The 16,004-nt window shown below is 37.0% G+C and overlaps 1 protein-coding gene across 1 annotated transcript in view; it reads right to left on the reverse strand.

Annotated features, from left to right (window-relative positions):
- mlh1 (mutL homolog 1) overlaps positions 1-16,004 on the reverse strand; it is a 40,774-nt gene that overhangs the window by 22,571 nt on the left and 2,199 nt on the right. The window contains exons 2-10 of the mRNA XM_003222253.4: positions 13,455-13,545; positions 13,265-13,363; positions 12,687-12,760; positions 10,637-10,709; positions 9,496-9,587; positions 8,143-8,185; positions 6,815-6,903; positions 5,182-5,294; positions 753-846 (exon numbers count right to left, since the gene is read on the reverse strand). Of these exons, the coding sequence (XP_003222301.1) occupies positions 753-846; positions 5,182-5,294; positions 6,815-6,903; positions 8,143-8,185; positions 9,496-9,587; positions 10,637-10,709; positions 12,687-12,760; positions 13,265-13,363; positions 13,455-13,545 (768 nt within the window). The remainder of the gene's footprint in view (positions 1-752; positions 847-5,181; positions 5,295-6,814; positions 6,904-8,142; positions 8,186-9,495; positions 9,588-10,636; positions 10,710-12,686; positions 12,761-13,264; positions 13,364-13,454; positions 13,546-16,004) is intronic.

A 16,004-nucleotide genomic window follows, 5' to 3' on the forward strand; every position in this document is an offset into this window, starting at 1 on the left:
AACTATCTTGTTTATATCTTGGGGACTGCCTGTATTCTTAACTGACTGAAGTTATCTAATGGTCCTGAAAGATAATTCTATATAAACTACAGTAGAGTCTCACTTATCCAAAGTAAACCGGCCGGCAGAACGTTGGATAAGCAAATATGTTGGATAATAAGGAGAGATTAAGGAAAAGCCTATTAAACATCAAATTGGATTATGATTTTACAAATTAAGCACCAAAACATCATGTTATACAACAAATCTGACAGAAAAAGTAGTTCAATACACAGTAATGCTATGTAGTAATTACTGTATTTAGCACCAAAATATCACGATGTATTGAAAACATTGACTACAAAAATGTGTTGGATAATCCAGAACATTGGATAAGCGAGTGTTGGATAAGTGAGACTCTACTGTATGTTGAAACAATAATGAGAGGTGACCATTGCATGGATACCAAGGCCAGATCTGAATGTGACAGACAAATACATGGACGACATGTCATGTTTAATTGTGCAAAAGCACTTCAGACCATATTTGAATTTTGAAGAAAAAAAAAACCTTGTCTATGGCTCAGTCCAAGAGCTCACCAAACTGCAAACCTTCACCACTTCCTAGTTCAAAAATTCAAATTAGGTGCATTTAGTTTCAGTTTGTTTGCTCCCATTCAGCCTCAATCTAGAACAATTATAGTTTTCTTGGGCTCATAAAGGAAAAGTTGAGTACACTTTTACTGGTCATCCAATAATAAATAGTTATGTTACCTTATGTACAGAAATGGATGTGTGTTTTTGGGTAAGTAAGCAGCATATACAGTTTCTATTGCTTTACGCAAAGCACTTGATTCAACCAATCGATCTAGAAAGGAAATATAAATATAAATAGCAGGAGACACAAGCGAAGCAATGACTTTTCCTGTTATACTACTTTTAACCCCATCTCTCACAAAGCTTCATTCTTCATTGTTTTAGTAATTTAAATAATTGTCAAATATATATCATAATGTGTTATCATCAATAAGTCTACGAGCATAGCTATTAGACTACCAATACCCAAACATACATTTATTTTACAAATAAATAAGACTATCAACAGATACTAGTTATCATGGCTATATATTAACTCTAAGCCTAAAGGCACTACACTTCTCAGTATCAGCTGTTGGGGAATTATGACTGAGAAAGGAAACTTGTACAAATGTCCTCCTCATAGGCATCCCATAGTATCTGGCTGGCCATTATTGGAAGCAAAAGTACACAGCAGACAGGCATTTCATATGATCCAACACTACTTATAAGCAGTTCTTATAAGTTTTTATAAGCTCACTGTATTCTACCTTTTCTGGATTAAGAATTTATACATCAACTAGCAATTGTGCGTAAAAATTACCAAATGAAAGTGTGAAGAACGGGTTAGCTTCCTCTTGATTCCAATCAAAGCAGAACACCAGGAGACACAACCCAAGACCTCAAATAGCACATTGTAGCTAAAATGTATCTGAGGTATATACGGCCTATGGAAGGAGAGTAACTTATTCCAGTATCTTTAATACATCGATATAATAAACACAACCCTATTTCCCTCTTCCACAGAGACACTGGACAAGTTCTTAGTTTACTGTCATATGACAAAGTCTCTGGGTCCCCCAGCAGAATGGTGAAGAGGAGATTTTGCATCTAATTTGTAACTAGTCGGAGTCAAACTATGGTTGTTCTTACTTTATCTACTCATATATAAATCTAGAAAGTTTAGTAAAACATCATTTAAAAATACAATTTCTAGATGTCCTAGTCATCCACAAACCAAATCAACAATTGGGTCACACAGTTTACAGAAAACCTATTCACAAAACAAATGTCACCATTTTTTTTGTGTAGATGAATGGTCAAAACAAAACAATAGAACGAAGGAAATGAATGAAAAAAATTTGCGCATACCTCTACTTGATATTAATATTGAAATGCAGTAATTAAAAGCAAACTAAGACAAATAATGACAAATGTAATGTAACATTTCTGCTAAAGATTAATATTATTTAAAGTATTATTTCTTCGGGGCTTTTTTGCCGATTGCTTGCATTCTGGTTAACTGAGGGTCTACTGTGAGCAGATATAGAAGATAGATCTGAACCGAGAGCTTCCAGCTTTGAGTTCTGAACAAAAGCAATGAAGACCAGTTCTGGGCACCTTTAGGACTTCATCAAAAAAGAAGCACAATAAAAATCATGGTAGACCGTGCAAACAAGATCTGTGAAACCCATTTGTTCCAAGCTGAACTGAACCACCTAAACTGGGCTTTACAGGCTAATAGGTATTTTATGACAGATATCACAAGGGCAGCAAGACAAAGAAAAGCTACAAGAGTAAAGACAAAGATCCACCTAGGAAAAGTGTTCTTACCATACATCAAGGGAACCACTGACCGCATAGGAAAACACAACCTACAAACACTCTACAGATCCACAAAGAAAATTTGACAAATGCTATGTTGGACAAAGGACAAGAGAGATCCTTTAACCATTGCAGGAGTCTACAATATATCGCATAGCTGTGGACAAGTCTACACAGGAACCACTAAACATCCAGACACAAATGAAAGAACATGAAGGACATTGCAGACTGATTCAACCAGAGAAGACAGCTATAGCAAAGCACGTGGTGAACAAACCTGGACACAGAAAATTATTTGAGAACATAAAAATTCTGGACCACTCTGACAATAATTATGTCAGACTACACAGAGAAGCCACTGAAATTCACAAGCAAGTGGACAATTTCAACAGAAAGGAGGAATCCGCCTGAGTCCCCTTGGAAAGACAGGGCAGAATACAAATAAAGTTTTATTATTATAACCATGAAAATGAACAAAATCTGGTTACTAGTATTACAAAACACCAGAATCAAGACAGTAAAAAATAATGGATAAACACAGATGTCTATTCTAAACAATGTAATGAGCTATACAAAACACAATGATGGTTCAAAACATTAGTACACAATATGTATATTAGAGCATCATATACATATTACATTCACAAAATCAATGCTCAGTCCTATGGTGCGAGCCTCCATAAAATCCACAACAGCATACTGATACTGCGAACATAATACCTGAAGCAGAGCCATCAATAAAGAAACTATAAAACATTTGCCGCTTACCAGAAGAAGGGTTACCGAAACTGGGATATAAGCCGGGAACCAGTTGTAAACGGCTATATTACCACCTACTCCAGTCAATAACCAGCTACTCAGGATCTACATCAGCATTGATTCTGTCTCTTTGGCTTTACCATTGATTAAATCCTTTTTACCAATTAAATCCTTTTAGGACTGCAGAGACTTATATCATCATGTTTGATTTACAATATTGAGTAAGATGCTTTTGCATTATATACCATAGGACTGAGCATAGGCTCCCCGACTCTGGAACTCCCTCCCCAGGGGGATTAGGTTGGCTCCCTCTCTACCTTCCCTCAGGAAACAACTGAAGACTTGGATGTTTCGGCAGGCCTTTGGAGATACAGTCATTAACTAGTCAGCCCCATAGGGTTTTTAATAATCTATCCTGTATTTATTGCAATTTTACCATTTATGTGTTTTAAATGCAATTTTTTATCTTTATTTTTGTTTTAATTGTTATATTGTATTATTGTTTTATCTTTTTATAGTATGATTTGTATTATGTTGCCTATATTTTGTCCTATGTTGTTTGGGCCTCTGCCCCATGTAAGCCGCCCCAAGTCCCCGCGGGGAGATGGTGGCGGGGTATAAATAAAGTTTTATTATTATTATTATTACTTATGGTTTGAACCAACATTGTGTTTTGTATAGCTCATTACATTAATAAACAATTAAGTACCAGCTAATACCTCCCAAGCACAGTAGCAAACTTCATTAGGACAGCTCAAAAAATGAGGGAGAAAGAAGCCCCTCGTTTCCCCATTGACAACAATGTTTCCCTTCATGCGCAAGCACATCCGCCATTAACAAGGTACAGTAGAGTCTCACTTATCCAAGCCTCACTTATCCAAGCCTCTGGATAATCCAAGCCATTTTTGTAGTCAATGTTTTCAATATATCATGATATTTTGGTGCTAAATTCATAAATACAGTAATTACAACATAGCATTACTGCGTATTGAACTGCTTTTTCTGTCAAATTTGTTGTATAACATGATGTTTTGGTGCTTAATTTGTAAAATCATAGCCTAATTTGATGTTTAATAGGCTTTTCCTTAATCCCTCCTTATTATCCAAGATATTCACTTATCCAAGCTTCTACCGGCCCATTTAGCTTGAATAAGTGAGACTCTACTGTACATACAAAGATTTGGAAGTTTTGGAAAGTTTCAATTTTTTTTTTTGCTTCAAAATTCGGAAATGACTTTAGAAACAAAGCGCTAGCGCCCCCTACTTTCAAAGCGAGTACTGAACCATTTTTTTCATGGATCGCACTTGCCTAATAATTACTATATAATGTTACCGTGTATTGAACTGCTTTTTCTGTCAATTTGCTGTAAAACATGATGTTTTGGTGCTTTATTTGTAAAATCATAACGTAATTTGACATTTAATAGGCTTTTCCTTAATCCCGCCTTATTATCCAACATTTTCACTTATCCAATGTTCTGCTGGCCCATTTATGTTGGATAAGCAAGACTCTACTGTATTCTGCTTTGAACCTGACCTGAGGCTGGTCTCATTCAATCTGGAGGTCTGAATGAACCCAAATCACTGTTGTTTGGTGTCAGCTCACTATAGCCGCTCCCAAATGAAGACATGAGACTTGCTCTGTGATCACTGGAAACTTTTACTACAGGAAACATTGACATGTAAAAAGCTGAGAGTGCCAGGCTGCGGTCGGCATTCCTTTATATATCCTCCCTCTCATTCAAATTCCCGCCAAGAGAAAACCCTGCGAAGTCCACCCGCCAAATCCGATAGCCGTTTCTTCTCAGGATCAGGAGCTGCAGGTGCCTTATCAGCCCGGAATGTCAGTGGCCCTGATTTTTGGTGCCAGAATACAGGCCCAGAAATCTGGGTCCTGATAGTTTGGGAATCAGCTGAATATCCCTAATATTTAAGGAAATATTTATTCCTTGTTAAAGAAAAGGACCTTGTTCAGAGAAGTGCTATTTTTCATTAAGACTCCACCTTATAACATACTAAGAGAAACACTTAATTTTATACTTACGGTTTATGAAAAGCAAAAAGGTACATTTCTTCACAGAATAGTTTGCATTGGTCACATAACCCTTCATTTTAAAAGCCAGTGCCGTGTCTTCACAGCCCACTTCAATCAACTCTCTAGAGACATTTAAAAAGTAATTAATTTTCCCCTTCCTTCTCAGGAACTACTTCTCTAAGCAATTTTGATAAACTTCACACCCATATACCTTACATATCCAACCAAAATTTAATGTTATAAAACCCTGAAACTCAACAGAATGTACTTGAAGCTACTACAAGTATTTCAGAATGTGAATATATAGAATAAGGAACAGTTTACAGAGTTTTTTTTAGAGGTCAGTTAGAGGGGGTCGGTGCTTCTTTTAAATTATTCTGGGATGGACTAATCTCATGCCTTTTCTATTCTACTAAAAGAAAGGAGTGGCTTCTTTTTTTTACAAGTTACTTCACAGAATAGCTAAAACTTCTGCAAAAAAAAACCCCCTCTATTCTGTACAGCTTCCATCAGACAAGTAATGCCCTCTGTTCAGCACTGCTTCTGCTAGCACAGCATGAGCACTGGCTGTTCAAGCCCTAGAGCTGTATCTGCAAGTTCTATATTTAGTAACATTTTCACACTGACCTTTATGGTAATGCTGGCAGGAGTTATACGAGAACAGGCAGAAACCCATTACATTTGTTTTGCACTGTTTGTATAATTACAATTACAGCTGAAAACCACGCAGCATTCAGAAGGGAAGCCCTGGTGCTATGTTTTCAATGGGCATCTTTAAACAGTTTTTAAAGAAACATTTATTTACCCCAAGCTCCTAAGACCCCTCCTCTAACTCCATTTACAAGAGTCATTTACAACTTTTAGTACAATAACCTATTCCCACTATCCCACGCATACAACTAAGTAAACAATTAAGCATAAGCTCAGGGAAGCAAGCGGTAGAATGAAATAATTCAGGAAATAATGGCATTTTCCCATTTTTATAATCATAATCATAACCATAACCATAATAACACCCGCTTCTCCTTGCGGTTTGAAGCGAGGTACATCATTAAAGCAAAAAGATAAAACACTACTAAAATACATGTAACAGAATACACATAATTAAAAGGCAGCTTAAAATTCACTGATGAAATGCAGATCAAAATTCACAAGTTAAAATTGATGGGTAGGCCTTATGTAGTATTCTACATTTTACCTCCTTCTCTGTTGCTTTCAGTGTATCAACTCAGACTATGAACTTATCAGAGCAGAAAACTCTATCTTTTTTTGGTGGGAGGGGGGTGCAGGGGGCAGAGGAGTAACATTTTTATTAGCAGCATCTTAAAAATTGGTAACTATATATGTATGTTAAGAAATCAGGCACAATTAGCAGTTGGCATGCAGTGGAGACACTTATAAATTATTTTCGAGAAAAAGCAATCAGTGATAGGGTATTATGAAAACAATTATGAGTTTAACTATGAAAAGAACCATCTATCTGGAAACAAAATATCATATGAAATTTTTCTAGGTTTTAACTATCATATCCATTTCTGGGATTGATTGTGACAAAACAAGCGTTCTAATCAGTGGAATTTTCCTGGCACTATTTCAGTCTTTGTAAGGTTGGCATTTAAGTTAAGTTTCATGATAAGCATACCTGCTAACAGCGTTCCCAAACACAGATCTAATGTTGTCAACAGTCGTCCCATTTGACAATGTCCTGACATCGGCTACTGTTTCACCTTGCTAAAAACAGAAGACAATCCTAAATTTGCTGATGTAATATACCAAAATAAAGCAGTGGAAGAGCAAGGTTGAATGGAAATTTACTCAAACACATTTATCAAATCAATTTTAAACAAGCAAACAAACAAAAAGCTTCATCTTGAGCATGATACTATGCCAGAGCGTAATATTCACTGACATTTTATCAGCATTTTGTCTCAATAGGGCAAATTTTGTCTGGAAAGGTGAGCCAATAAATGAAGACACAAATACTGCCAAGATATCTTATTAAAATGCATCACGAAGTGTTCACTTGCTTGCCTTTTCTCAGAGAAATCCCTAAATGCTCTGTATTTCTAAATAAATACCCATTGAATGGCAGTTAAAAGCCCTGAAATTCTGAGTGCAATTAAACCCCTTCTCTTGAAGATGGGTGACCCTCCAGATGTTTTTAGGCTAATAATGCTGTCTCAAAACATCAGGAGGGCCGTAAATACATATCTAGAGCTCCTATCTTGTTATGCAGAAACAAGGCAGTCACATTTCTTTTCTGTACCTGTAATTTGTCCTTCTCTAGGGCCACCTGAGCTCTTATATATATCTTTCTAGTCAAAGGTAACAACCCCATCAGAAGCCCTGAGAAAAAAAAGGTTTTCTAACAGTTCGTCACAGATGTCTCACATGGATTTTGTGCTTCCACCTGGATGTCTACTTTTGATCAGTGCTTCTCAGGCTATTTGATGTGGGCGAACAGCCATTACTGATTTCCAGTGAGTCAGGGACTACGATGGAATTTGTGCCAATGGGGTCCACATGTTTGTTTGTTTTTTGAAACCTTGCTAGGAGCCACCCTTCCAGGGACTGATCTAAATAATTCATTAAGGATCTTGTTGAGATATAGTCTGATTGAATGCAGCAGCTCAGCTCTGACTACTCATCTTCTGGACTCCCATATTCAGAAGGTTCTTACCAACTCAATGCTCCTCCAGATGTTTTGGACTTCAGCTCCCAGAATTTCTAACCGTTAATCAAAGTGGGTGAGGTTATTGGGAATTGAAGTCCAAAACACCCATAGGACCATATTGGGAATTGCTAATATAGAGGGTCCCTGAGTAGTTTCAGTACTGCCTTCCCCCACAGGATCTTTGATTATTTTCAACAGTTACATGAAAGCGGAGGGAGGGATGAGATGACAAAGGTAATAACCTTGGGCACCCCAATGACCACAACTACTATTTTAACAATAGTAGTCTTACTTACTTTTTTAACAGAAAAACTGACACCAGAATTGTGAATGGCATACCTGGCAGGAAGTAAAGACATATACAAAACTCAGTATGTTAACTAGTGAATGGCAGATTCCCAAGCACACAATGAACAAATCTGTCTCCAAAAGCAACAATCTATGCAAGAGGGGATAACTGTGGACATTAGTTTGCCAGGAAACCTTGCGAGCTGCACATCTGCTCCTGCGATCCTGACAAAAGAAAATATTCATTAGGGGGCATGGGCATTTTCACTATATTAGGAGACTGTCCAGAACCATTGTAGACTCAGAAGTCCTTTTAAGAACAGGAAGTAAGAAGAAGTTGTTTCCTATGCACATTCTGTTTTAAAAAAACAAAGGCCTCTTGGCCTATAATTGCCCCGGGAGCTGCAAAATGTGTTGCAAATGAGCCCCATGCCCTCAGAGAACAGTGTAGAGAAAAACCATTTCTTATTGATAATAGTTGGTCAGACTTTCCATTATATTTCTTGACTGGTTTTGCTACATTTCTCATTATTATTAATACTACTTCATTTCTTCTTAAGCTTTTCATTTTATGAGCAAAACAATGTTCTCATTAGCACCAAGTATTGCAAAGTTTATGTTTCTATTTCTTGTTTAACAATGTCTAGTGTGCCCTGATTTATACTTCCAACATCCATGTTCCTATATGTGTGGTATAGTTTGGACTTTCCTCTCCCTTCTGAGCAAATCAATGGCTGAAGGTCCCTTCAGCTTCCATTCAGTTGTGCTGTATCACCATCAATCCAAGGTATTATAGCCACTGGAGAGAAAGAATGGGATTGGAATTCTAACAACCTCTGGAGAGTCACAAAGAATTCCACTCCAAACATAAAATTAAGCAATTGACTGGGAAGTGTATAACCATTTGCTATCTATGTGACTCACAAAAAAAGTTAAATATATATATTGTATATTCTGATCTCAACAACATTTTCTTGGTTTTCTTTCTGATGGATTTAGTCTGGAGAAGAACTTCATAATGCTGATGAGTATAATTGAATTCACACACTTTCATTCAAATTTTATATACAGTAAATATTTCTGGAGTTCTTTTCCAATTGACAAGTGAATGTTAGGTAAAAGAAATATGTGAATGTTCAACTGGCTTCAGTTGAATTCTTCTCAAGCCCCAAACCATGATCCAGCTGTATTTGTGCTAGTATATTGACATCAACATAAAGGCATTTCTGTTACTATATCAGGCTCCTCATTCGTCAAAATGTCATTCTTGGCTAAAAGTACAATAACATTCTAACATGAAATAAAACATTCAGACAGTTGAAAACAATTACACTTCGCTCAATTAAAGAAAAATACATTACCTGCTCACAACATCCAGTATTTTCGCATACTCTTCACTAGGGTTTTTTAAAGCTTTTCTCCTAGTGGTTACATTGTAAAATAAATCCTCAACCTACATAAAGAAGCAAAGAGAGTTGTGAAGCACAGAAAGACCTTTAAACAGTAACTTGGATTACTCTCAGTACTCTTCAATGCTTTCAAAAGGAAAACTATATCCAATACATAGGATGACATAATGGTTTGTCTCCAAATTTAAAATACATTATTCATTATCTCAATATTAACTTACCATATATGCTCATGAATATGTCAACTACATATATAATTAGAGGGCAGGTTTGGGTGTCAAACTTTCGATATGATCTGAGCATAAATTGAGGGAAAGCGCCAATGTGGCCTCAAGGGACCAGCCACCCCTGGTCAGCACCACCATTTTCCTTCCAGATATTCAAAAAGGCCAAAAGTAGCATCACAGTGCAGAGAGTAGAAGAGATTAATGCTTCTTTTAGGTTCTCCTGGGATGGATTAAGCTCTTGTATTTTGCCACTTTACTCAGAGAAATGAATGATTGCATTTTTTGGGTAAGAGTTAAGGTACAGTACTCCCACTGACCAGTGCTTAAGTTGACCCAGGTTTTGGGGGTTGATTTTTCACTAACATTTCTAGACTTATACATGAATATATAGGGTACAAATCAGATGGGTAGGAAACACCAGAGCATCTTCATTCTATAAATCCTGCTTCCTGTTTCTGTTTGTTCTAACTCCATTTTTATGGGACAGATACAGAAATCATATCATAACAGGTCATTACCCAAATTAGAACATTTTAATAACATCTAATAACATTTTATTGTTATATAATTATCTTCAGTTCAAGTTCTGATCTGCATGCCTCTTCCATTTTTCTGAGGTATATGAAAACTTCAAATTCATTTTTGTATACTTTGACAAGGAAGTATAAGAAGTTAAATGTCACATTTAAATAGGTATTATGTAATTTAGAAGTCTTGAACATGGAATTAAAACATATTTAATTGGTATTAATCTTTTGCAATAAGTTTATGGGAAGTTGCTGCTATGTCAGAAAAGATACCAAAATAATTGTGAGTTTACTAATACGGTACCATTAAGGCAAGAGATTAAAAAACAGGCCACCTACTGTGATCTGAGTTCCCTGGTTTCCAGCACAAGGTTTGGGGGCAGATTTCAATTTTCCATCAGAATAGTTTGCCCTAAAATCAAAACAAAATTTAAAAAGATGAAAATTAGTCATTCAGATCAACCACAAGATAGCTCCACGAGGATTATTTTATGTTAATAACACTTCATGAGCCCTGGTGGCGAAGTGTGTTAAAGCACTTAGTTGCTGAACTTGCAGACCGAAAGGTTGCAGGTTCAAATCCCGGGAGCGGAGTGAGCGCCCGCTGTTAGCTTCAACTTTTGCCAACCTAGTAGTTCGAAAACATGCCAATGTGAGTAGATCAATAGGTACCGCTCCGGCGGGAAGGTAAGGGTGCTCCATACAGTCATGCCGGCCACATGACCTTGGGGGTGTCTACGGACAACGTCGGCTCTTCGTCTTAGAAATGAGGATGAACACCAACCCCCAGAGTCAGACATGACTGGACTTAATGTCAGGGGAAAACCTTTACCTTTACCACTTCATGAAAAGATAACAAATTCTTTATGAAATCCAATGATCTACTCCAGGGCTGTCAAATTCATTTTATGGAGGGCCACATTAGCCTTATGGTTGCCTTCAATGGGTTGTTAAATCCATGGATGGAGAATCCATAAACATAACTATAATTTTTTTACATAGTGGTTGGCCCATTTAGTTTTCAGCCATTTCGGGTCTCCAGATGTTACTGAATAACAACGCCCATCACGTTTTATTATCTGCCATGTGGGCTGAGGATAATGAGAATTGCAACCCAACAGCACTTGTGGCTCTGAAGCTGGGGAAAGGTTAAAGGGCATTTTAAAGCCAGGTGCCATATCCACAAACCTTGTATCTAAATCCAAACCCTATTATCCTGACTGAACAGAACAAACTGCAGCAGCCTTTCACATGATACTGTATTACAATTTCCATCAACTTTAGTCATAATGTCTAATGATGAGGAATACAGGAGCTTCAGTCCAGCATTTGGAGGGCCACATAAAATGACGTGGTGGGCCACATTTGGCCCATGGGCTGCATGTGATCTAGTCATAATAGTTAAATCAACTGTGAATCAAGTAGTACTATAAGTGAACTCTGGCTGCTTTGTAACCAAACTGTACTAGGGATTAAATCTCACTAACCAACATGGTGGTAACTTCTGAAAATGCCTACATAGAATCAGATACTCATTCATCTCTGCTTCATATAAGGGAATTTGTTTATGAGGTATCTATAGTTAAACAAACAAAAGCTATTTTAGAAATATATTATATTTTAAAATTCGAATAGTTTATTTATTTATTGAATTTATTGTCCCATCCTTTCTCCTATAGTGAGATCTAATATACTACATATTAGGAAGTGTATTATAATTCATTGTACAAACAGCTACAAAAAGTAATTGCTACTCTTTATTTAAACCATTTTCTTTGTACTAACCATGCAATGACTGACCTCCTGTGGCTAAGTGTGGTATTGGATGATGCTGGAGAAAGGCAGATTACTCTCTTCTGGAAGCAGCTTGAAAACTGCTGGATCTCTCTAAGGGACATTTTCTTAATATGTGAACTCCCCTTGTTAACATGGCTTATCACTAGAAGTGTTTCAGAAAGTGAGGTGGTATGGGGTCGATGTAATAGTGATTTTAACTATGTTTTTAACCTTTGCATTGTATGGTTTTATCTGTTGTAAGCCGCTTGGTGGAGAATGGCGGGGTAAAAGTATTCTAAATAAATAATAAATTATGAAATTATGTCAGTTTTTTATATTATTTCTGTATTGTAAGAGCAGTGCCGCTTTTTTCCTCACAATCAAATGTATAATTATAAGCTTAGTTGGAAATAAAGAACAACATAAGACAATCTAATGTATATTTTTTACAAATGGGTCCAGTGTACAATTTTTACCAACAATCAGAATTTCAGCCCAAAGTCAGTTTTAAACACAGTGAAAGACAACAACCCTGTGATCCCGGCCGTGAAAGCCTTAGACAACACATTGCATCATGAAAGTTTATTACATTTGCAGACTGCATATGACATACCTGTAAGCACACTTTCCATCAGCAGTTTTAGATGTTATTGTTACATGAGCAACATGACTGATGCTAGCCAGTGCCTAGAAAAGAGAAATGAAGTTTTATGAGATAGCTAAATCAACTAAGATGCTAAAGATGAAACCTATTAGTGGTTCTAAATATGTAGTCAGTATATTTATGGATGTAATTAGAGCCATTAAAATCTCTAATCAGTGGAGAGCAGTGCCTAAGCATTAGATCAAACATTTAAAATTTTGATTCACTAAAAAGATTTTAGATGAATCATTTTAAATTACCAAGTTTGTTGACAACAAATTAGTTAGAACAAAAAACAGATTTCAAAGACAAAAGATTATTCTTCTGTCACCATATTAGAATTTGAGATTATGCACTGAAGCTGCTTTATTATGCACTGAAGCACAGTGAGACTCACTATAGGTGAAAGGATGAACTTCTTCAGACAAGCATTAATAAACTGGAATTTGCTCCACAAGCTATAGCGATGTCTTCCAACATGGATGACTTTAAAGAGGCTAGACAAATTGCAAAACTGATGTTTAATAGTAAACATCTCAACAACTTACCTCACCTCTGAACCCATATGTAGAAATGCTAGCTAGATCTTCAAAGGTCTGCAGTTTACTTGTAGTGAAGCGCTCACATACAATATCCAAGTCTTCCTTCTATAGAAGAAAGACACAACTTTGGATTTTGGCAAATGTGTTTGCATTTCCATAAATAATTATCATGAAAACAGCTACTAGATTCACTTACCCTAATTCCACAACCATTATCTTGAATCTGAATTAGTTTCAAGCCACCATCCTTAACTGTCACTTGAATGCTGGTAGCTTTGGCATCCAAACTGTAAATACAAAAAGAAGGTCTCACCCTACAAATGCTTAAAGTATTCTATTTCTATTCATAATCAGCCCAACATACACATATATTTAAGCACATATATTCTCTTCCATTTTATGCACTTATTCCCTTGCACCCCCAAAACTTAAGGCTGCATGCAGGAGAGTTTATTTCAATAAATAGCAGTTCCAGTATCTTGAGGCTCCTGGTGCCTGGAGAAAATGTGGACTTAAAAGACAAGCATATAATTTGGCTATCTGTAAGTGCAAAGGCTGGAGACCTGCAATGTGCTCCTCTCAAAGATCTCTGGTGTGTTGAACCATTGCACCTCTGTTTACTCCAAACTGTCACAATACAGAGCACATGCGGAGTCTCCAGTGTTAATATTGTATGTTTTATGTTGATTTTAACGATTGTTTTTACTTTAATTGATGTTTTTATTGGATAACTGTTTTATTGTTGTGTTTTGATATTTGATTGTTTTATCGGGCAAGGCCCCATGTAAGCCACCCCTTCGGGGAGATGGGGCGGGGTATAAAAATAAAGTTGTTATTATTATTATTATTATTATTATTATTATTATTATTATTATTATTATTATTATTATTATTCCTGCATGTAGAATAAACTAGTGATATGGGGACAACTCTCCTTGGTTGCATGATTTCCCTCACAACTTAAGAGTATGGGGAAAAAAAGTTTACAAACATAGACATTGTAATATGTCCTCTTTCCAAGGACAATCACTAGGAAAGGTGAAAAGGTTCCAGCAATCCTGAAGAACTTTACTGATGGCCACAGGTACATATATCTTTCTGTTTAATTGCTATTAAAATTAAAAAAAAATTCCAGGCGCTGAGTGATATTTTTTCTGGAAAGGGGGTGGTAGGCCAAATAAGTTTGGGAACCACTGGTCTACACCACCACCATCAAATAACAACGGATGGCTGAAGACGGAGGGAAGGATGCACTCCCATCCAAATACTACTGGGATTGCAATCCAGCAGGATTTGTGAGAAAGAAGTAGGTGTGTGTTTGTGTTTACTTTACAGACTGGCCTCAACGCCATAGAAGTTACCCCACCTCTGGTATAAGAAATGCTTTGTAATACAGCTAACTTAAAGAAGCATAACTTGAGACTGGTTTAGTGTGCATGTTTCAGGACCAAGTTTCCAATTTTAAACAGATTTGCTACAAACTTCCACTGAATAGAAAGGGAGTAACACTCCTCTGGAATGCCAAGCAACCATATGAGGGATACCTTAATTCAAAAGTCTGACTATCTATTTATGAGCCTATCACAATCTTAAGATCTTCAGATGAGATTTTCTGTCAGTCCTATTACCTTCACAGGGCTGTTGAGTGAGAACCCAAGAGCATGATGCCCTGGGATGCCCTTCTGTAGAAGCACAAACTACCCCTCTACCTGCTCCCCTTCTCTGTTTGAGCAGGTTTTCAATATGCAAATAACTTGCAAGGTTTCATACTGGAGTATTCTCTTTTGTACACCATTTCTATAATTTTGTGATGTTTAAATGGTTTTTAGCATTCCATTCCCAGGTTAGTGAGGTGGCCTTAGGTCACATTCAGGAAGAAAGGCAGCATTTCACTATGTAATAATTGAAAAAAAAACTATTTTTGTTTTGAAAGTGTTAGGTTGAATTGGTTGAGACTCAATGAGCTATTCATTGAAAAACTATGGCAAAATGTGCTGCAGGATGTCCCGTAGAAACAAAGTTGTTGCAGTTTAATATACTTTTACCGTGTTTTTTATGACAGAACCAATTAGGAAATGGCATTTATAACCCAGGAACAGAAAACGTGTTACATAGTGTTATCAATGAAATATTAAAACAGTGGATTTGGCTCTTAATGAGACATGACGCATTATCACATGATGTCTACACCCTACACCACTGGAAAAACTATACCGTTTAGCTAGTATTGCACCATTTGATATCCGTTGGGAAGTAGCTGCCAGTAATGAAAGGACCAAGGTATTGATATCCATCCAGCCCATCCTTTGCTCAGATATCAGCCAGCATGCCAACGTCTTAATTCAAGAAATAGCTTCCTAAGATCTACAGAGATACTTGCAGGAATACCTCAGCAAGCAAGAGTCCAAAAGTAGCAGGCTAAAACCCGGAACCTCAATCAGTGGTTGAGAAACTCCCTCCTGGATACACAGAAGACTGGGCAACTTGGAAGCTGCTGAAAAGACTGCATTCTGGTACCACGAGATGCAGAGCCAATCATAAGATATGGGGCCACAAGTGGAGTCCACGGCATGTGAGTGCAGAGAAGAGCAAACTACAGATTACTTCCTACAATGCAGTCTGAGCCCCACCACATGCACAACAGAGGACCTTCTTACAGCAACATCCGAGGCACTCCTAAGTGGCCAGCTTCTGGTCAAGGGAAATTTATGCAGATGACATTCAACTCTATCACTCCTTTCCACCT

Source organism: Anolis carolinensis, chromosome 6, assembly GCF_035594765.1.
Source record: "Anolis carolinensis isolate JA03-04 chromosome 6, rAnoCar3.1.pri, whole genome shotgun sequence".
NCBI lineage: Eukaryota > Metazoa > Chordata > Lepidosauria > Squamata > Dactyloidae > Anolis > Anolis carolinensis.